The sequence below is a fragment of the Alligator mississippiensis genome, chromosome 2 (genome assembly GCF_030867095.1).
Source record: "Alligator mississippiensis isolate rAllMis1 chromosome 2, rAllMis1, whole genome shotgun sequence".
In the NCBI taxonomy this organism is placed as follows: domain Eukaryota; kingdom Metazoa; phylum Chordata; order Crocodylia; family Alligatoridae; genus Alligator; species Alligator mississippiensis.
Window position 1 is genome coordinate 239,686,235 of NC_081825.1, and position 23,462 is coordinate 239,709,696.

Sequence of the window (23,462 nt, forward strand, 5' to 3'; positions counted from 1 at the left end):
TTGTGAGGGGGCAAGCTAGTGGCATAAACATGCCAATTTCCCCAGATGCTAGCCCAGGAACTGACCGACTGCACTGAAGAGCAAGCTGAGCCACGCAAAAAGACAGACCGAGGACCCCGAAGACTGCACCTTTCTGAAGTCATGTTCTTTCCCAGGGCTTTCCCTGGGGCTCAGTGCTCCAGCTTTCTAAAGCTCTAATCAAATGCAACAAGATAGCACGTAATGATTAAACAACATAAAATCTGAAAGCTGTTGCTACTATTGAAAGACTCCACAACACCCTTGCACATTTTAAATATTTTTAAAAATAGGTCATAAAGGATTTTAGGCAAGTGAAATGGAGCAGGGTATTCCCCTGCTTTAACTTTTTATTCAGTTTGAAGCTCCAGGCTGAGCTGACTGATCTCTACACCTAGGTAAATAATTATAATACTGAACACATAAATAGGATTTGCATCTTAGAGATGGGAAAGTGCCAAGAGCATAGTTCCAGAGACTAACTACCACACTGTTTGAGAAGTTCAGATTTGCTATTCCAGTTCAGCCTGGTCACACAGAAGTAGCACTGACCCATTTCAATTCAAAGCCTCCATTTCGGTTCAAAACTGCTCAAAGGCCCAGGAAGTCTAGATTCTGTACCGTGGGACAGACCCATTTCTAACCTTCCTATCCACAAGTCAAACATCCCCAAATCCTTTCCAAAACATTAAATTTAAACTGGCTGTACCCTACTACAGTACATAAACACCACAATGGTCTCCCTACTATGTGACTTGCCCAAGGTTACCACATAAATCAGTGTAAGTTTGATTCTAATGTTTTAATGATCTTTCCTTAATTAAAAAAAAACAAAAATTGGGGAGGGGAGGACTATTTTTGATAATTTTATAGTTTGACAACCTCTTTTTGTTTCATACTATGATTTCATCAAGTATAACCCAGAATTATGGTGACAGTAAAAATCAGTAACCTTAAAATGTATTTAAGAGTCAAGTAACTTAAAACAATGGTCAACATGTTTTTCAGGTTGTAGGCCAGAATGACCCAGCTCAAGTCAGATTCACTCAGCGAGGTGCTAGGACCCAGCTACCACCATTTCTTCCAGCACTGGGACAGAGAAAGCTCCAGTGGCTGCAACTTCTCCCCACAGCAGCAAGGGAAGAACAACCACAGAAGCTCCCTGCTTGCAAAGCCCCATGTCCACAGACTGGATCTGACCCCAAAAGCTGTATATTGCCAACCGTTGACTTAAAACATCAGACAAACCAAGCTTCAGGTCTCCTCTCCTATTTTCTTTTCATTCCATTTCCAGCCATAGGAAAACCCAGTGCAAGGTATTCAATGATATTCCTTTGCCATTATATAAGACTTGGTATATAAGGATCACAACACTAGGACTGGCTAGACAATAACATGACTGGGAAAAGCTGAGATCAGGAGTCTGGAGGGGCGAAACTAGAACGTGCTGGTCAAGGAGACAGGTGTGAGAAGCTTGAGAGAGCAAGATTAGCTAAGTGCAGAAAACAGGAGTGATCTGAGTAGGAAGAAAGTAGAGAAGAAACAGGACTGGGACAGGGGACACAGCAAAAATAGTCCTGTGTGGAAAAAATGGGCAAATTTTTTTGACTCTACTAGAGAATACCCCTCCCCTCCCGAACCTGGAATGGAATTCCAAGAATTGTGAAAGCTCTACTTCTTCTGCTGTTAAGTATACCTCTAGGATAAGTTACACCTCTAGGATGTTAAGTATACCTAGGACTGTTAAGTATACCTCTAGGATGAGGTGCCCTAGAAGATGGGCACCTCATCCTCTCTAATGCTGGCCCACATACATAACAACCTATTACTGTTTTTAGTTATTTCATTAATGCAGAAGTCTATGTTTCAGCTTGCTTTTTTTTAAACCTTAAAAATTATATAAAATTATATTTTAAAACAGTATTAAGTTTGCAAGATTTGGCACTAAAAAGTTAAAAGGTGCTAGAATTAAGGTTGCCTGTGACTGCATTGATACATTATGATGATGCCAGTTCTTTATGAACATGCATTTAAAGACGTATTATTTCCACAATATCCCTGCCTTATTTTGTGCAAAAAACAACACTTGCTTAATGATCAGTTATTAAATATTTTTAAAGCTGGCTTGTCACAGTTGTGAAGTGAAGCATATTATTGCCTATAGGACCTCTACTTCATTTGTTGCAGCATTCGGAACATAGACAGAGAACGAGTCAGGGGAAGATCACAGCTGACCTCGTAGTCTTAGATAGATGAATGACACTTTTGTGAACTGAAATATATCCCTGCCTCTAAGAGATTTGATGTGATGCTGAACAGGCCACTTAGGACAAAATCCTATTGCACTTTAAATACCCAAGTGCAACTTACCCAGCCACATAACTCCCATTTTTGGTACTTAAAACAGAGTTTACAGCCCTACTCCATAGCTGTCTGGATGCAAAAGCATCCATTCAACTACTCAGAATGCTCATTGTACTGCACTATGATGAAGCTCTTTATGCGCATACCTTGGTGATTAAGTCCCAAAAAAGTAGCCAAGTAAAAACCCATGACTAGTGGGTGTTAGACACTGAACCACTGCACTGTGTATTTAAAATTTATTGAATACAAATGGATAGAAAGCTCTAAGAGGTTTCTGCCCCCCCCTCCATTTCAAGGCACATCCACCTCAGGGTCCACAAGGTTGTTCTCTTTGTCCTGGCACAGCATGGCATGGCACATCTCTCCCTCCCTCTCCTGTCTCTCCGCCAAAGAAGGGAAGCAGAAAAGCAGGGGGAGAGGCTTAAAACCTGCATCTCTCAGTATCTGGCCAAGTGCCTTAAGAACTCAACTACTGAGCTAAAACATGGGAGGGTCCTTCTCATAGCCCGCCCCACGCCCCCCCTCCCCGCCCTCGGGTAGGCATGGGGTTTTGCCCAGCTACATTTTGGAATTTGCCCTCACCAAGGTAGAGCACATGAAGCTGGATACTCAGCCAGCCACCATGCAGCCTGCTAAGCACAGTCAGCAGCTGTGGGGACACTTGAAAAGCCACATTGTGGAACAGGAGTGCAAAGATTGTGTTCGCATCAGAAAGCAGCAGTTATACCACTGGGTATATGTCACTCAAATGGCTATGTAACTGAACTGCCACTGGAATGTATAAAGCACAGTAGATTCTGCCCTTTGTGATCACCTTTGAAAAGGTTAATTGTAGTTCTCATTTTGCAGGTGACTTTATGACTTGCCACTGAGTGGTGAATACTCAGTTACTACTGAAGTCATCGGTAGCTGTGCTTTGAACATATACAGCGTTATGGAAGTACTACATATGCTGGTGATTCGGAACTTGCATACCCCATTTTGGGTACCCAAAATTAACAGATACTTTTGACCTTTCTCTTTCTGTACCCCAGTTCTTTATAGAATGTAGACAGTACATGTTCATATCACAGGACTGTTGTGAAAATAAACTCATTAGAATTTGCAAAGCACTCTGTTACTATAGTAATGACCGCCACAGAAAACCCAGGAAGAAATTAATAGGTCTGCCTTCAGAGCAGGTGTTGTATACTGTGCTGTAAACACAGCCTGGAGCCACTCATTGAGGAAGGAGGAAAAAACAAAATGTTGAATAGCTGCTCATGAAGTGAGCATGGTCCTTTCTGTAAACTGAAATAGACAGGTATCCTATCTAAAAATACATACATGCTCCTGTAATTTATACAACCATATCATAAAGCATGCATTCAAGGGGCCAAATTTAGCTTGCCCAGGCAATTTCAGTCTCACATTTCCTAATTTTTGACTGCTTGACTTTGGACCCTAGATCATGAGGCTCATAGCAGAGGTGCAGTTTCCCCGTTGTGGCTCGGTGGATACATGCTTCCAGGAAGAATGTAAATTCTAGTGCCCCTGCCACAGAAAGCCCATGAAACTTACGGTGGTGCATGAATTCTTCCCCTGTAGAAAACTATACCTCCTGGTCAGCTTTGAAACCAGCCTGTTCCATGCCTTCACTATATACTCCACTGAATTGAGTTAATAGTTGGTCTTTGGTTACTTCCTTCACGAGGAATGAAAATAATAAGAACTGACATATTAATGGTGGATTTCTTCCATGCCAGTCACATTGCTGTGTGATGGAAGACAAGAGGAAAGATTCTATCCCTAATTTGATGTCCAGAATCTACTGGTACAAAACACAATGGTTGCTTTTCATGGATTATCTCAATAGCCTTCTCCATTAGTGTGGACCAGTTAAACATGGAAGCAATATCTAATAACCAGAGTGATTAAAATTACTAGGAAAGTACTAGATGGGTAGACAGCCTCAAAGAGCCTTCCCTCTACTTTTCCGATTGCTCTTAGCAAGGTGAAGGAATGAAGAAAAACTTCTTCTCTTTAAGGTTTCTTGTTTTTCCCCAAAATATGTTGTTATAATGAATCTGTTATACTTCCCTGCCTGTGCTGTGAATTTGTTAGTGGAGATAAAATCACCAATAAGAACACCTGGATAATAAATTAAAGTCAAAATCTGCATTGTGTGAGTTCCACCAAGTCACAGACTGATAAGATGTTGCATTTAATCTCTACCCTTTTCTCTATGATTATATATGAGAAAGATGGGATAGAGGGTAGCCTTACTAATACACTATGTAGAGGCAAGATTACTTCCCTACTTTAACCCAATAATCTACTGCACCTTGAATATGGATGCCTTAAAACACTTTTTTTTTTAGATTGTGGCCACTTGACCAATCCAACATCCATTATGTTCTCTGCAAACTGTACTTTATGTATATTTGGAAGCTTTTCTTTGTCTATGTTACTATTGCTACTCTGCTATATATCTTCTCCTCATGAGACCACTCTAATAAAATGTATGTTTCCTTAGAAAAACCTTCAAATCCACAGATCCCATAAGCAGCCAACAGTCTGTGGGCCCTTTCTTCTTAAGTAATGAAGCCAAATCCATTCAACACCCTTTGTAATTCACTTAAAAATAAAGGACAAAGCTTTGCATTTGCACAAAGCCTTTTGTCAAACAATTCCAAAGTGCTTTACAAATACTAAAGCTCACAAAACCCCTTCAGGTAGTTTCCTGAGAGAATCAAAGGATATGCTGAATGACTGGAAAGTTGAGCGACTTGCTCAAGGCTTGAGAGAGTTGCTGGCAGAATCAGGAGTAGTTCCTGAATGCTCTACTCTCATCACAACCTTCCTTTTAACAACATATACTGCACAGCACTAATTCTCAAGAACAATCTTCAGTTCTCCCTGGAAACTGATTCTGACCCATGAAAAAAGAAATCTTCCCAGAGGTTTGGGATCTTTAAAAAAAAAAGATCTGACTCCTTTCTAAATATGGCTACCTCTCCTGAGCATGCAGCTTTCCTCCTCACTGTCCAGATTCAACAGATATTGCAAACAGGCTTTAACTACATGATTCAAGTATTCAACAGAAGATACAAATGGTATGAATGCATCCAATCTTTCCATGAGCTACAGAAGTTGCTAGATCTGCTCCTCCTCTTTTGACTTGGCTGGCTCCTTAAACTAGCAAACATAAGAGAAAACTAAACAGCTCAAATGATTAATAATGGTACAAAGGGCCTTTTAACCATTAGGTCTCCACTTCTTGAATAGACATAGGCCAATACAATTGATGGATATTTAGCAGCCTACCACAACTGAACAGTTGGGTCTTAATTCAGTTCATACTAGTCAAGAGTCACACTAGCAATAAATGGCCACAAGTGGAACCAATTAGCACTGCTGCTGGTTTTGTCACAATACAGAGGTCACCAATTGAGTGTACCATGAAAACTGAACCTCTCATCAAGGGATGGCTCTCACCTGGGCAGATACATTAAGGATGCAACATGGGAAAACTTGTGCTGCAGCGGCTCACATCATAGTCAGTCTGTGAATCAAGAAAGGACTTCAGGGTACAGGGATGTCATTATGAATCCAACACGTCTTTCAAAAGCATGAAATTCACATAACTTTAAAAAGCCATTAGGAGGCCTTACTCATGTCAGCTTCCCCTCCCAGCTCAGTTTAAAAATAAAAATTCTCTTCTAGTGTGTTCGCTTATGTAATCTGCTCCTGAGCTGATATGGTTCATACTTTCAGCCTGCAGTTATGAAACGCGTGCCTATTTTAAGGTATTTTATGAAGGATGGAAAAATGGAGAGTGAGAGAGAGAGCAAGAGAGACCAAGAGAGAGCGAGAGGACCAGCCAAACCACACAAATTTCAGGTTAGAAAGCAACTACTGTCCCTTCAAACTTCTGGGTTACTATCACTGACAGCAAGAACCTAATACTCCTTCCTTTTGGCTGTCTGTCACCTGTTCTCGTGATGACAGTTACAGGAAATCTGGACTTACAACATTACAATCATAAACGTACAGTATAGATCATAAATTCTTATAACTAGCAAATCACAGTCCCTTTTTAACGTAAAAAGAGGCTGTATATCTTATCAAGTCGCCTACTGACTGCAACTTACTTTAATTAGATACGGTCCCAGCATGAAAGGTCTAAGCTGGCCTATCATAGAATAGTAGGGCCAGAAGGGACCTGTAAGATCATCAAGTCCACTCCCCTGCCATGGGCAGGAAGCAGTTGGGCTCAAAGGAGCTCAACGAGGTGCTTGTCCAGCCTCCTCTTGAACACCTCCAAGGATGGTGACTGCACCACCTCTGCTAGGAGAGTGTTCCAGATTCTAGATACCCTAATGGAAAATCAGTTTTTCCTTATGTCCAGCCTAAATTTTTCTTCAACTAGCTTGTGCCCATTGGACCTCATCCTCCCAAAGGGTGGCTTTCTGAAGAGTTGCTCCCCCAGACCTTGGTGTTCGCCCCTGACATACTTGTAGGTGGCTATCAAGTCACCTCTCAATCTTCTTTTACTCAGACTGAACAAACCCAGTTCCAGGAGTCTCTCGTCATAGGACCTATCCTCCAGGCCCCAGATCATACAGGTGGCTCTTCTCTGTACCCTTTTGAGCTTATCCACATCCTGCTTGAAGTGCGGTGCCCAGAACTGGTCATAGTACTCCAGCTGTGGCCTCACCAACGCCAAATAGAGGGGGAAGAGCACCTCTCTGGATCTATTAGCAATGCATCGGCTGATGCACACCAGAATTCTATTTGCTTTGCTGGTGACCTCATCACACTGATGGCTCATATGTATCCTCTGCCAATTGTCACCCCCAGGTCCCTTTCAGATGTCAGCCAGTGGACCACCACTCATCATATAGTGATAATGAAGGTTCTTCCTACCCTAGCTGTTTTAACTGATGTCCACAAGCTCTTGTTTTGTTTCATTTGCTCTATAGCTATGAATGGCCCAATTGGTTTCACCATGGACATTACAGTTATACTGGGAACTGCTCTCTGATGATACAAGAAATGGGAATGGAAAACAGTAATCCCATTCTGAAGGCATGGGAAAGCATGGATTTTAATAGTTTGTTATTTTAAGAACCACTGGAAAATGAACCTAATTAATCAAAACGCAGTGTTGCAGTTGAAGTATGACAATTTGTGTATAGGTACACAGATATATCAGTTGCATATTGGATCAGCACTGATAAAAGGAAAATTAACATTACTGGCTATCAGCTTTTTTTGGCCAGTGTAGCCAATAATGTCCCAGTTAGGGCCTGAATGGGACCTGGGGCCAGGGCAGAAAGCAGGGCAGAGCTGTGGATGGCTCATCCTGGGGGCTTCCTACCACTGCGCGCTCCCCTGGGGAAGGCATGGGGAGCATGTGCTCCCCCAGATTTGTGTGCAGGGTGGATGCAAGCTGCTCACTATGGGCTTGGGGTCAGGAACAGCACTCGCCTCTTCCTGGTGAGGGGCTGGGCTATGCTGGGGCTGGGCTTGGAGCTGGTGGGAGCAGGGTGTGCTCAGCTGTGTGGGGTGACTGGGCAGGCAGCGGCAGCACTGGGAGGGTTGGTTACAGTGAATTTTGCGGTAGCTGTAGTCCCTCCTAGCACTGTCCCTGCTCAGGGCTCTCCACTCTGCTGCCTTTTCCGCAGGAGCCCTGTGCCAGATGCACGCTCCCTGCCAACCCTGAAGCAGTGAGGGCAGTGAGTTGTGCCCCCAGCTGCTGGGTAGGCAGGGGGTACATGGCCAGCATGGGGCTCCCAGGACAAAGGCAGCAGAGTGGAAAGCCCCAACCCCACAGCAGGCAGCCCAATCCACCCTCACCCTGTTTAGCTCCTCTCCAGTTAAAAGCATCCTGGTGCTTCAAAATGGTGGTGGCAGTGGTGCTTGATGTAAAGCTTGGGTTTTAGTTCAAGCACCCCTGCTGCCATGTTTAAACAGTGGGACAGTGATGCCCTGGACAAACCACCAGTGGTTCCATCCCGCTCCCTGCCTCAGCCCCGGGTTTCATTCACTGCCCTGACTGGGCAGCACCCCCAGCCCCGCTCCCTCCCACACCATGGGGGCCTCAATGTGTGCCCCATGCCCCTTCCCCCACCATGCCCCCTCCCCTTCACAGACTCACCTCTCCACAGCGCCTGGCTGCATTCTTGTAAATAGGTTATCAGATTGGTATTGGCCAAAATGGTTGGTTAATAATCAGGTATCGGTATCAGGCAAGAAAATCTTTATCGGTGCACCCCCAAATTTATGCAAACTGTTTAAACTACTTTACATAGCCAGACTCATGATTTGGAATCATAGAACAAGGGGTCTGGAAAAGACCTGAGGACATAATCTGTTCAACCTCCCACTCAAGGCTAGAGCATCCCTGTCTAAACACTCCCAGAAAGCACTTATCTAATTCAGTTTAAAACCTCCAATGATGGAATTCAACGACCTGCTCCAGCAATTAGCAACCCTCACAATTAGAAAGTTCTTCCCAATATCTAATCAAAATTCTCCTTGTTTTCATTTTAAACCTATTACTTTTTGTCCTGTTCCCTGTAAACATATAGAGTAGGTGAGGCCATCATCTTTTTATAGAAGTTTGGATCAGCTTAGGCAAGAAGGGCTATACAACAACGGCCTGCACTTGTAGGGAACAGATTAGAAAGGCTAAGGCAGCAACTGAATTTCAACTAGCTACAGAAATCAGTGACAGTAAGAAGTCCTTCTTCAGGTATGTAGGGAAGAGGAGGAAAACAAATAGAAATGTGGGGCCATTGTTTGACAACTGAGGACAGCTGGTTACTGACACTCAGGAGAAAACTGAACTCCTGAATGACTACTTTGCTTCGGTATTTCACCGGACTAAGGTGAAAATCATACTAGATAAGGTTCAGAATGAGCATGGTGGGAATGACCGCCTTCCTACTGTTGATGCTGAGCTGGTGCTTGATCAGTTAGAAAAGTTAGATGTTTAAAAGTCAGCAGGACCGGATGAACTTCATCCGAAAGTGTTGAAGGAGCTGGCCAAAATCATCACGGGACCTCTGGCGAAACTCTTCCAAAACTCATGGTATTTGGGGGAAGTCCCAGAAGACTGGAAGAGGGCCAAAGATGGGGAGGAGACAGGACCCGGGCGACTATAGGCCAGTTAGCCTAACTTCTATCTCAGGGAAAATCCTGGAAAAATTCATCAAGGAGTCTATGTGTGATAAGCTTGCAGAAGGTAGGATTCTGAATGACAGCCAGCATGGCTTTGTTGCAGGCAGGTCTTGTCTTACCAATCTCATCCCCTCCTACAACTCACCACCTGGATAAGAGAGAGTAGGTTGACACTGTATACCCAGACTTCCAAAAGGCCTTTGATCATAGAATCATAGAAGTAGGGTCGGAAGGGACCTTGTAGATCTTCAAGTCCAACCCCCTGCCTGGGCAGGAGGAAAACTGGGCTCAAATGACCCCAGCCAGGTAGACATCAAGCCACTTCTTAAAGACCCCCATGGTAGAAGCCAGCACGACTTCCCTTGGAAGTTGGTTCCAGATCCTAGCCACCCTAACTGTGAAGTAGTTCCTACGGATGTCTAATCTAAACTTACTCTCCAACAACTTGTGGCCATTATTCCTTGTTATCCTGGGGGGCACTAGGGGAGACAAGGTCTCCCCCAAACCCTTCTGGTCCCCCCTAGTGAGTTTATAGCTGGTCATCAGGTCCCCCCCTCAGCCTTCCCTTGTGAAGGCTGAACAGGTTCAGGTCCTGTAGCCTCTCATTGTAGGTTCTGCCCTGCTGTCCCCAGATCATGTGGGTGGCCCTCCTCTGGACCCTCTCAATGATGTCCACATCCCTCCTGAAGTGGGGTGCCCAGAACTGGACACAATACTCCAGCTGCGGCCTGACCAGCGTCATGTAGAGGGGGAGGATCACCTCCTTGGACCTACTTGAGATGCACCTGTGGATACACGATAAGGTCCGGTTAGCCCTGCCAACCATGACCTTGCATTGTCGGCCCATGTTCATCTTGGAGTCAGTGATGACTCCAAGATCCTTTTCTGCCTCCGTGCTCTCAAGAAGGGAGTTTCCCATCTTATAAGTGTGCTGCCGGTTACTACTGCCCAAATGCAGCACCCTACACTTGTCCATATTGAAACGCATCCTGTTTTTGTTAGCCCACCCTTGCAACCTATCCAGGTCTTTCTGCAGTCTTTCCCTCCCTGCTAACGTACCCACCTCACCCCAAATTTTGGTATCATCAGCAAATTTAAACAGGTTGCTTTTCACCGCATCGTCCAAATCACTGATAAAGAAATTGAACAGCGCGGACCCAAGGACCAAGCCCTGGGGGACTCTGCTGCCCACTTCCCCCCAGGTCGAATACAACTCATCAACCACCACCCTCTGAGTACGCCCCTTCAGCCAATTCACAATCCATCTGACCATGTAGGCATCGATGCCATAGTCACCTAGTTTTTTAATGAGGATGGGGTGGTCAACAGTGTCAAAGGCCTTGCTGAAGTCCAGAAAGACTACATCCATGGCGACACCTGCATCCAACGCTTTTGTGACCCGATTGTAAAAGGCAATCAGGTTGATCTGACATGACCTGCCCCTAATGAAACCGTGCTGGTTGCCCTTGAGCATCATCTCTGATGCCGGCCCATCACAGATGCGCTCCTTGATGATCTTCTCAAAGAGTTTCCCAGGGTTGAGGCAAGACTGATGGGCCTATAGTTGCCCGGGTCCTCCCTCCTCCCTTTTTTAAAGATGGGGACCACGCTGGCTATCTTCCAATCATCTGGCACCTGGCCCGAGCACCATGAGCACTCGTAAAGCCGTGCCAAGGGCCCTGCAATAACCCTTGCTAGCTCCCTCAACACCCTGGGGTGGAGAGCATCTGGACCTGCTGATTTGAACATGTCCAGCCCCTCCAGAAGCACTCTAACCCAGTCCTCCTCAACCCCGGTATCTGATCTGGTATCCCATGATGCTCTCACAGGAAAATTGGTGGATTGAGGGCTTAACTGCTTGACATTTAGGTGGGAGGAAGCTGGCTGCAGGGTAGGACCCAGAGAGTTCTAACGAACAGATCTGTGTTGTCCTGGCGAGTAGTGGCCAGTGGTGTCCCTGAGGGGTCCGTGCTTGGTCCGGTGCTTTTCAACATCTTTATCAATGATTTGGATGTGGTCTCCCTGTTCAGTAAGGAAGCCACACTTTCCTTGATCTTCCTCTTGTTGCTGACATACTTGTATAACCCTTCTTGTTACCCTTCACGTCCCTTGCCAGCTGCAACTCCAATTGTGCTTTGGCCTTTTCAGTTTCATCAGATTGCTAGGTCTGCAATCATTTTTGTTGCTTACCACCAGACTGATATTTCCATATCTTCCTTGATAGTGTGCACCCAAGCTGGACACAGTACTCTAAGTAAGGCTTCATCAGTGCTGAACGGGGTAGAAGGATGCCTTCCCACGATTTGCACGTGACACTCCTACTAATACCCCTCAGTATGCTATTGACTTTTTTGCTGCAATACTACACTGTTGATTCATATTCATTATAACATTCAGGCCTTTTTCTGCAGTATTGCAATCTAATCTTTTATTCTCCAATTTGTATGTGTGCATTTGATTGTTACATCCTAACATCAGTACTCTGCATTCATCATTACTGAATTTCAGATTATTTACTTCAGGCCATTTCTCCAATTTATCAATGTCATTTTGAACCCTAATCCTGTCTTTCTTGGTGCCATCAACAAATTGACTAAGTATTGAAGTTCCATCCTCCAAGTCAGCAGTTGATGTTTTCCAGTGGCAAGCAGGAATGACTCAACTTGGGCTCAAAGCAAGCCAGGCCTAAGACCCAGCCACTGCCAAAACTGCTTCTCCCTGCCTTCTAGCTGTAGTGTGGGCAAAGCCCCCCTGCTCCAAGTCATTAATGAAGATATTGAATAGTAACAGCCTTATTTTCACATAACCACAAAACCTAGCTAGCAGGACAGAAGCAGAACAGGCTTCCTATGCACATGTACTTACCTGTCAGCACATCTCAGCTCTGGGCTGGGGAAATATCCAGATTACAGACAATTCTTGGCCTCTACTCTGAGTTTGCCAAATGATGTTAAGTGAGGTGGAAGCGTGTGATACGGAAGCTGGAACAGACCAACTGAGTTTAGCTCGCGTAGAAGCTAGCAAACTTTCATAAGAGGGAACAACTTTAAATCCCCACCTAAACAGGGGAGAAGGGAGGAGTTAAAGCTCATTAGTGTGTCCTGCACCATTTGATGCCCCCATCCCCATCCATCCCTAGTAACTACTACTGTTACACCTTCAACAGGGAAGCTTGCTTGCTGAAAGGTTAGTTTGATAAATGTATTTATGACTTTTGATATGTTTACATAAGTAGGGTCTTTTCTCTGCATAAGCACCATCTCTCTGCACACTGCTTTAAGATTTCCAACAAGCCAGAGCTGCATTCGAATGTGGATGCTTCACCAAACCCAAAATATACAATTAAAACAAATGGGAATTAATTGAACTTTCACCAACTCTGACAGGTTTCCCACAGAAAGCTGCCCTGCTTCTTAGATAACTCAAAGCTTCCAAGGTCTGCAGCTGCAAGCCAGCCCTGCCTACCCCAACAGGGCTTCATGTGTCTGTGTAGAGCCAAGAACCTGAAAAAATCTTGATTCTATCAGGGCCGCCAATCTCAATCCCAAACCCAACCAGAGTTCCCAGGCTTTAGGTCCTGCAACATAGAGACTCCATACTCTCAGAGTCTCCAAGCTTCTGGGTCTGTATGAAGCAGCTTGGAAACCATAAAAAACTCAAGTCATGCCAGAATTCTTGGACCTTCCACACTCTCAGCCAGACCCAGAAACCTGGAAACGTGGGGAATCCCAAGGCTCGCAAACTGCCCAAAACCTAGTTCCTGGCTCCCCAACAGAACGTTAAATTCAGTTTACCACTGCAGGATTCCAGAAGCATACTTTATTTCAGAAACACAATGCACTGGCATTTCCAAAGAGACTCTCTGGGGATTCATTTCATGAGAAGTTTCAAAAGATCAAAAATGTCCCCAAAATTGGAAATCCCAAATTCTGGCTGGCTCTACTCCCACATCCTGGCTAGGTCTACTCCCAGCTCCCCTTCAGGAAAACTTTATTTTCTATGCCCCACCCTATTCTAAAGCAGCTGCTACGTTAACAAATAGCATGCACAACACCCATATTCATCTCCAAATATACTTTATTGTACTCAACCATTTCTCCGAAGTCTTCACATTAACATACACATATATTCATTTCAGTAGCCTTGAATCTAGACTCTTCAGAACATTACTAATTCTGCTATGGGAGCAACTAGTGGGAGAAAAGAAATGCTGTGATTTTTTACAACATCCAGCCTACATGGTAACACAAAGTATATGATTCATGCCAGTTTCCTATGAACTTACTGGTTCACAATCATTTGCCAAAAAGCAGTGGAAAGCTGGGCATCAGGATTGTTGGCTTTGAAATCAGTCATGATAGGCATCACAGCTACAAATTATGAAGACTTTATTCAAGTCATCTGCAGACATCAGCAAGTATGCATTTTCTCCCTAGAGCTGAAGGACATCAGAACATAGGCAACAGTGGACTCGCACCTTTAGATGCACCAGGGAGGCAAAGAGGTATGCTGTATTCGCACAGGTCAAACCAGAGATTCTCAACCTTTTTCAGATTCAAGGAACCCCTGAGAAAATGCCAGCTCTTAGCTTTCCTTACTTTTGACTACATAAAAATAATACAGCAATTCTTCTCTTGCAAAGGCCTCAGAAAGAGCATAGCAGGTCAGAATGGTTTTGACACTATGGATTGCTATTTGACACCTCTGGATTTATCGTGTGAAATCATGTGTAGGTGTTTGCACACTTAACAATACTAACACTGAGTGGCAGCCTGCATCACCCTTGAAAGGATCTGGAGGCACCCTGGTTGAAAATCACTGGGTTAGAGACACACAAAATTTGTACCATTTTGCCTAAAATGCAGTTTAACCAAATTACTGAGGTTTGTGTACGTCATACTAGAGCCCTGGATTCTATTCCCAACTCTGCTTAGCTTGTCCAAGTTGATATTTAGCTGCAAAATGAGTCAAAAACCTTGGTTTAGAACTCTATATTTGAAACTCACTACAACTGTTCCTAGATTGCACGGTCCTTTCCCATGCAGGACATCATCCTCATTAACAATGTGTGGCATTTTACCAGTTAAAAGGGAATTCAGATCAGGGCAGATCAAGAAGTTACGTGGCACTTAGCAGCTCTACAAAAAATATATTAAAAGAAGAAAAGAAAAAACCCTGAACTTCTCCTAATACTTTGAAAGTCCCCGATTCCCCATACATGTAAAGGGATGTAACAGTCTTTCAGTCCCATCATGGCTCACAATATTTAAAATGGCTGCTTTCTATTTGTTTGTAAACCACATTTTTCACTGATTAATGACTCTCTTTTAAGAATTTTAAATGATTTATTTGTAACTAGAAAAAATGCTTCTTCTGAACCCTATCCAGCTTTACATAGTGCTGAATAACTAAATATGATTTAAAAGCGAGTAGTACAATTGACATACGTTAATGTAGCGCATTTTAAAGATACGCAAGTCAAGCTAGAGGGCTCTGACTAATTAATCAGAACTTCATAAAGGCACCCACTGAAGGCAATGAGAGTTTTACCTTTCCCAAGACCAGGTCCTCACAATATTCAACATGGTTCTTGGCTTAAAGAATAGTTTTCCTTCAGACCATTCTCAGTGATGATGAGACAGCCTCAGGCCAGCATGGGTGGCAGTTGCTTATTTGTATTGATGAAGGGTTACTAACGATAATGACTTACTGCTCTCTATTCATTATATGTACAGGCCAGGGTTCACTTCAACAGCTCTCAACCATAGGTGTTCAAAAGTATCAGAATTTATCACTGCACCCACTCACCCCCTACACTAGCAGTAGAGAATGAGCTGAAAGACCTAATAGGTCTTTTTCCATCTTTAATTTCAATTATTCTATTACTTACTGTCAAAGTCCCCATATGTCAAGGGTCACAATTTTTTATAAAATGCATTAGAATCATGCACTGATAATAGTTCACCCTTCTACAAGAAATTCCATCTAAGGATCATAAAAGATTGCATAAATATTAGCTATCAGCCTTGCAAAACCTTTAAAGGAGTGCCATCACCCTCTCTGTTTTATACATTGAGAAAGTGAGGCACAGAAAAGCAGAGTGATTTTCCAAAGACCGTGCCACAAAGCCATGGGAATGGAACCAATGGTGCATGGCCTGACCACTCTAACCTGCTTCCTCTATCACAATGGTTTTCATCCTTTTTGGATCATTGTACCCCTGGCAGCCAGACACGGTGCAGGGGGTGAGGGGTGGCGCATGGCTGCATGCGGAGCAGCAGCAGCTGCTGCTTGCAAGCTTTCCCTGCCTCCCTGTGTCCGGTGCCAGCAGAGCAGCACGGGATGATACATGGCAGTGCTCCATCCCCACCTGCCCACGCGTACCCCCTAGGGCCTTCTCAAGTCCCCCAGGGGTACCCATACCCCTGGTTGACAACCCCTGCTCTATCACCATAACAATTATACAACTGTCCTAAGAGAAGATCCACCAGGGCAATTACCTATGCCAACACTGCTTCTTGTTCTTTAATCTCTTACTTCAAAACATATATTGCATTTCCTGAAAACAATTAGGTGCCACTGGTCCAGCAGTCACAAGCAACCCTACAACAACAAATCATTTACTAAGGAAACATATTTGAGTTACTGTTTAGAATAACTCACTGGGAGCCTTGCAAGTTCAATTTATATTAAATATTATGGAAAAAAACAACCACACAACTAATTGCATGCCTTTAAAGCTTCATTTTACAGGCACAAGCAGCTGCCAAATTACTAAAGGGATTTACTGGGAAGAACATATTGCTGCCAAAGTGGACAAAAGCATACATGCTTATCATTCCAAGTTCCTCCCAAGCTCCTGTGTCAAGTTTACAGCAAGAAATAGCTGAAGAACTGACAACCAGAAACTCCGAGGGGGAGAAATAACTATTGATAAATGCCTAGAAAAAAAACCTGTGGTGGTTCTATTCCCCTCCCCCCAAAGATTTAATGTGAAAGGCTAAAAAGTGCCTGTGGAAAAGTGAAAAAAAAAAAAATATTAGGAGCTCAAGTGCAAATTTGTAGCTACAAAAGAAAGAGAGGGGCAGCACTTAGGTGGATTTCCATACACTCGTCTCCCCAGAAATGTTCTAATGCTCATTAAGTACTTTCTTATACCCAGTGCGGTTGGAGCGTTGTTGTAACTGGGATGGTTCAGGGAACAGGCCAGAAGCAGGGTTTTTCCCAAAAAACCTCTACTCTCGCTTATACCCTGAAACAGCAGCCTACGCACCACACAAGTACTGCTCGTCACAGTGGATTTTCACAGCGCCTGGGAGACTGGGAAAAGGGGAACCAGGAGTTTATTTGCAGCGAAGTCACAGAAACCTAGCTGGAAGTGCCAGGTCAGCGAGCGGTCAGTGACCCCAGGCACAGGCTGAGGGCAAAGCTTGGCACATGAACGTCTCCACGTCAGCGCCAACACAGTTTGGATGGGAGCAGGGGAGTGAGGGGGAGACAGGGCAGGGGTGCGATGCCAGGTCCCTGCCGCCCCAGCGCAGCAGGGCCAGCACCCTGAGCGCCCCGGCAATGGGGAGCCCCTTGCCGTCCACAGGGGCACCCTCTGGTTTCTAACCAAGGACCCAGCTGAAGCGACTGTGTGGCTGGCCCAAGGGGAGCGAGCGGGTGCCAAGGCCCCGCCAGGTGCCCAGCAGGCGGTGGGGTACAGCGAGGCCCCCCCCCGCACCCCTGCCCCGCTGACCTGGTTGGTGTCCTCGCCGTGCTCCAGGTGCACGATGCCCTGGCTCCTGCCCTCCGTGTCGCTCAGCAGGTCGTCCTCGGAGTCCTCGAGCACCGAGGAGGAGCCGGTAGAGGAGAGCGAGGAGGTGGAGAGGCGGCGGCCCTGCAGGCGGTGCGGCGAGCTGTCCGTGCGCAGCCAGCCGCCCCCCGCCGGCCCCTGCGGGCCGCCGCCGCCCGCCGCCTCCTCGGCCGGCTCGGCGGTCACGGTCACGGTGAGGCGCGGGATGACGGGCTGCAGCACCCCGTTGCGGGGCCGCCGGCTCCGCTTGGCCGCGTCGGGCAGCTCCCCCGCGGCGGCACAGCGAGCCTCGAACAGCGAGCGCAGCTCGCCCACGCTCAGCCGCTTGCCCCGGGCCGGCTCCGGGCTGCCCTGCCCGCCGGGCTGCATGGCGGCGCCGCTCCAGGGCCGGCGGTTGCGGGCGTGCATCGGGGGCTGCTGTCGCTGCCGCCGCGCGGGAAACTTCCTGGTGCCTCCCGCGTGCGCCCGGGGGCCGGGGGCCAGGTGCGCCGCCGCCACCGCCCGCCCGGCCCGGCCTGACTCATCCGCGGGGCGGCCCCCAGCGCCGCCGGCCCCCGCCCCCCGCCGGGCGGGGTGGGGCGGGGCGGGGCGGAGCGGCACGGCCCCGCCTCCTCCTTTTGCTTTCACTTTCCCACGGGCCGCGCCGCCGCCTCGCCGGCCGCGGCCCAGCCGTTCCCCCCTCGCCCTGGCCCGGCCCGGGCGCGCACCGCACGAGGCTCAGGGCCGGCCCGCGCGGCTCCCGCAGGGCTCTGGGCTGCCCGGGAACAGACGAGCGGCCATTTCCTGGGTCTGGCCCGCGAGCCGTCGAGGTGGCAGATGGGCCCGTGTCGCGCAGCTCCGGGCCTCCACGAAGCTCCTGTTTCGAGCCCCTCACCCCGCCGCGCTCCCCACCAAGCCGCGACCTCCTCCCGGGCCTGGCCCACCCCCTGGCCTTGCTGCCCTGGAAGGAGGCTCCGGCGGGGGTGACTGCAGGCCCGCCTCCCCGTCGCGGGTCTGCTCACGTGTCTGGGCGGCGCCCACCGGCTCCCTGGACTTGTTTGAGCGCTGTCCAGCGCGCTCGGCTCCGCGCACTCGTTTTGAACCGGTGACCTTCATTCCCGCTCGTTTTTCCCCTCTGCTCCCCCATAAGCGGTTGATGTGCGCTTTGTGCCCCCCCAGATTAAGGGAGGCTTCTAGCTGTACTTGATGGGGAATGGTCCACGCTCCCAGTGCACATCTAATTGGCCTGTGCTGAAAGAGTGAGCCGAGTGTGAGCCGGGGTCCGCCCCCACTGTTGTACTCTCACCTGCAGCCTCCAACATTAAGGTCTAGGATGCTCTGATTCAGACCTAACTTCCAAACTCAATACCTGCAGATGCCCCTCTCCTCCAAAAATGCATCCGATCCCTTTTTGACTCTGGCTAAACTCCTTGCTCCACTTTAAACTTGAAACTGCTCCTTACTAAGGACACTCTGGTGACTCAAGTTCATCATGCTGATGACCCACTTACTGAGTCAGGCTAGTTGAGCTGCACTGCTCAGCATCTGACTGCACACCTGCTTGTCTGAGTGAGCTGTGCATTTTTGAGCTGAGCTCTGGGCTTTTGGTGTACACAAGTCTCACATACTCCCTGGTCAAGTTGCTTGTGCTAAAAGCATCATCAGGCTCTTTGCAAACTGCCTAACGTGCCTCAGGTGTTGCAAACACTGCATATTTATGCAGCCTGAGCTTCCTTCCCATAAGTATTTCACTGACTGAGCTGTAATTAATACAGTTTGTCTAACCTGCTCCTTGATCAAGATACCATCCCTTCCCTAAATTAAGCTGCATCTAGTTCCATTAGAAATCTTCCCATATCATCATCTTTGCCCGGTGGCTCCCACTCTTTTAACTAAATTGTTATCCCAGCCTGTGTTGTGCCATGTGATGTAAAGACTGTAGACTGGAAGATATTTGGAACAAGGAAGATTTCATACTGTAGAGTTCCATTGCTATAGAGATGATTAGTAAAATTAATACTTAAGGGACCAAATGTGGAAGTCTACTTAATTTTTGCTCACTTGCCTCATCATTTCCTTGTACTCTCCTGTAAGTCTGACTCCATATTGTTTCTTATTTCACACTTAGATTGTAAACCCTTTGGTACAGGCATTGTATTTTCACAGCCCCTAGCACAACAGGTCCTAGCCTATGGTGGGAGTTTGTAACCATTGCAAGAGCACAAATAATAATTTGCTACTTTGCTTTAATGCCACTGAAGTTTGTTGGACTTTTGCTCGAATAAGGACTTTGGAATTTGGTTTTTTCATTTTCTGGTTCTTTTTATTTCACACACACACAGCATGTATAGCATAATGATTAGGGTATGCACTTGTAGGAAGGGGAGGCATAGATTTCAGTCCCTGTTCCAGTGAATGGTTAAACATTGTACATTTATTAGTTGCTGGAACCCAGGTCTCTCTGCTCCCAACTCCAACTGCTAGGCTTGCATTACAGTAATTATTTAATGCAAAATGGAAGAGCATCAGGAGGAGAGTAGAGACCTCCTCTCACATGCTCCAGCATATCTTGTAGCATGGTGCTTGGAGCATTCATCTAGGAAATGGAAATGCAGTTTCAAATTCCCTCAGGTAAAGGAAGTAACTGAAGCTGAGATTCTTTCATCCTGGGTAAATACTCTGACCACTGAGCTATTCAGTATAAAGGAAATGCTTCCTCTGATTGCCTTTTGTGCAGACCCAGTCTCGTAGATGTGCCTTGAAAATGCCTGCCTGATCAGGCCCTACAGGCAAGTTAAGTGTTACCTAGCTTATGAATCCCAAGAGACTTAGATACTTAGCTACTTACAACTTAGTCCCTTCTAGGAATGTCCAGAAGCAAACCTTGAGGACCTCTGAAAACTTACAGGTGAAAATGTAGGCATCTACAGATTTTGCATACTTCCTGGTTAAGCAGCTACTCAATGGATCCAAATTAGGAGTTTAGATCCCTCTGCAGGGACAGTTCGGAAGGCTTTGGCAGAGGGTCCTAGCAGAGACCTAGTGTATGCTGGCAGACAAGATTTTCCTGCCAGCACAGCTCTATTACTTTTTCAAATAACATGAGCTAAGCCAATAGAAGCTCCGTTCTGTTCAAAGTTGCATCCACACCAGAGGTTTTGCCAGCATAGCTGTTTCAGCTTTGGGGATGTAATCTTTTCACATCCTCAGCCAGCATAGCTATGCCGACAAAAGCTTGTAGTGCAGATCTTGCCCTAGGCATCTCAGTCCCTTTGTAAATCTATTGCTTCAAATATAAGCGGTGGCAGCAAGTCTGATGAAAAATTTCTAAGGTATATAGCTGGAGACAACAGCTTCTGGCAAGCTAAACCTTGGTGGCAAAATACATGAGGAAAAGAAGGTATAAATGTAATTGACAGCTTCATTCTCAGCTACCTGTACAGGCCAAAATCAGGGAGTTTGTGAACAGACATTCCTCTATGACAAAAGTCTGACAGAAACCTCTCCATAGACAGCTTTATAAATACAAGTTGCTGTATTTACTTGAACCTAAGACAAGTTTTTTCCCTCATTTAACATGGGGGAGAAGCCCTTCATCTTCAAATCAAATAGGAGGGCTGTGAAGGGCAGGCAGCCCCTACCTGGAGTTGCAGCCACAGCTGCTGCCTGCCCCTCCAAACACTGCACCCCACCCTCTGCCCCCTATAGCCTCGTCCCCCCATCTCCCCACAACACAGCTTCTGCTTACCCTGCCTACTCCCCTCTCTCCTTCCCTGTCTTACCCTTGCTCTGTGCAGCCTATGGCACTGAGCATGGCCCCAGGCCAGCCTCCTAGCAGTGGCATGCAGCCCACAAAGCTGCTATAGGGACTGGGCTGGGGTCTTACTCCCTTTCCCAAGCTAGGACGGGGATGGAGCTTGCCAGTGGGGAGTAAGGATGGGGGAGAGGACAGCAGAGAGGCTGGGGGGATGGGGAAGAAGGAAGCAGAGGCTGAAAGAAGAGGGGAAGGGGGGAGAAGAGCCAGAGGATAGTGGGGATGCCTGATAGGGGTGTGTGAAGTGGGCCCTATTCGATTTGGATTCAGCCCAAATAAGGGACAGTGATTCAATTTGTTGATTTGGATCACTGTCTCCAATTCAATTCAGCCAAATCTGAATCTGAAGATTCAATGCTGATTTGGAGAATCAGTGACTTGGACATAGACATAGCTTTAAAAGTTTTTTCTACATACCTCAGCGGTGAACCCAGAAGTGGACCAGAAGTACTTCTGGGTCTGCCAAGGAGCATGCTGGGGGGCCCCCTGTGCCATTCTGGCTCAGCGATTGGCTGCAGGGGGACTTTGGTGCCCCCCCAGGCCCAGGAGGCACCAGTTACCAAGCCGGGGTGTGGGGGGAAGCCAGCACGCTCCCCGGCAGACCCAGAAGTGGACCAGAAGTGCTTCTGGTCCACTTCTGGGTCTGCTACCAAGTGCACTGGGGAGCCCACCGTGGTTCTGTAGGACACTCCATGTGCCCAGCATCGCAGCACTCATGAGCCCCTGCCACCCAGAGGTACGTAGAAAAAACATTTAAAGCTGTGTCTATACCCGAATCTCACCAAATCGATTTGGAGGGTTCCGATTTGATTCAGAGAGATTAAAGGGTCCTATGATTAGATTTGGATTCAGAGATTCAGCGACCGAATCAGACCGAATCTCCCCCAAATCGAATCAGGGACCAAAGCTTCGCACATCCCTAATGCCTGAGGTTATGGGGAGATGGCAAGCAAGTAGCATGGGGCAGGCACAAGCAGGTGGTGAGCTGCTTGACCTCCCCACCTCCCTCCCCCCAAACATTGCCTGCCCCCTGCAGCAAGTGGGGAGGATGAATTAACAATGACCCTCCAATAATTAGGTTCTATACATGGAAAATTGTAACAAATCTATAAATTTTCCATGTATAGAATCTAATTATTGGGAGGTCATCTTACATTCAGGGTTATCTTAGATTCGAGGAAATACAGTATTATTAATTTTAAATAATGTTTTAGTACTTTAAAAGTGCCATATTTATAAAACTGAGCACTCTACATGCAAAGCTGCACCTAATTAAAGGTGTGATTTTATACTGATTTAGTTAAGCGGTGCAACTTTGTGTGTGGGGACTTTTCTAATAGTTTAAACCTGGCTTGTGGCAATTTAACTTACACCTAAGTTTAAATACACAGTAAGACCAATGTACCCAATGTTGAACCAAGAAAAGAGTTCATACACACCAATTATATTCTTTTTATAAACTGGATTAAGTTAAGCTGGTGCAACTTCTGTGTGTAGACAAGTCCTTAAGTTCTCTACTTAGCTGCAGAACAGAGCCTGGTTGGCTGTGAGAGTTACTTCAACCCATTTCTCCAACGTGTCACAATTGATGTTTTCAGGGTCACTTCTGTACATGAGAGTAGATCTCCAAGGTCTTGCTCTCTATGCTGAAACTAACGACTAGGCTGCTAGTGCGGATTATGTTTTCTGGGATGTGAACATCTGTCTGCCAGGAATTGTGCTGAAACCACTAACTCATTTTACACTGGACACCCAACATCTCTCAGGCAGTACCAGCTTTGAAGAGTATTTGATCTGTGCCAGATTTGAACAAACATTATTGTTATAACACTGTTATATTTAGGCTGAAGGCTTAGAAAGCTAGCAGACAACACAAGAGAGTCCCCTAAATTACAGTATTACAGCTTCAGTAGGAAAACATACACACGTTTTTAGTGGAGGGGATGGTATTTTTTCCCTATACAAGAGTTTTATAATAATAACTAATGTAAACGCCCATCAAAAATGACGGGAACAAATAGCCTATTTGTTATAGAGTACCACATTTCTGTAATCCACTGTGCCATTGCCAACTTGAGCTGTTCTGTCTGGTCTTCTTCTATACAATGGGTATCCATCAACATTTCCAAGTGTCTCCTCTCTAAACTCGTTTGGATATTTCTCCAGACGTTGATGATTTTCCATGCATGGTGCATTTGGATTCAATCCTCCACACAGTCTGTGAATCATACATCTTGTCACAATGATCTTTGCTCAACAGGCAATGCACTATTGTACAATCAAATGTTTGTTTCAAAGTTCTGGTAATGCTCGTTATTCCGA

General features: G+C 46.2%; 1 protein-coding gene across 1 annotated transcript in view; it reads right to left on the bottom strand.

Moving 5' to 3' along the window:
* Window positions 1-17,881, bottom strand: part of ITPKA (inositol-trisphosphate 3-kinase A) — a 58,584-nt gene extending 40,703 nt beyond the window's left edge. Inside the window, exon 1 of the mRNA XM_019496468.2 lies at window positions 17,291-17,881. Within this exon, the coding sequence (XP_019352013.2) occupies window positions 17,291-17,755 (465 nt within the window). The 5' untranslated portion in view covers window positions 17,756-17,881. The remainder of the gene's footprint in view (window positions 1-17,290) is intronic.
* Window positions 17,882-23,462: the final 5,581 nt, after the last annotated feature.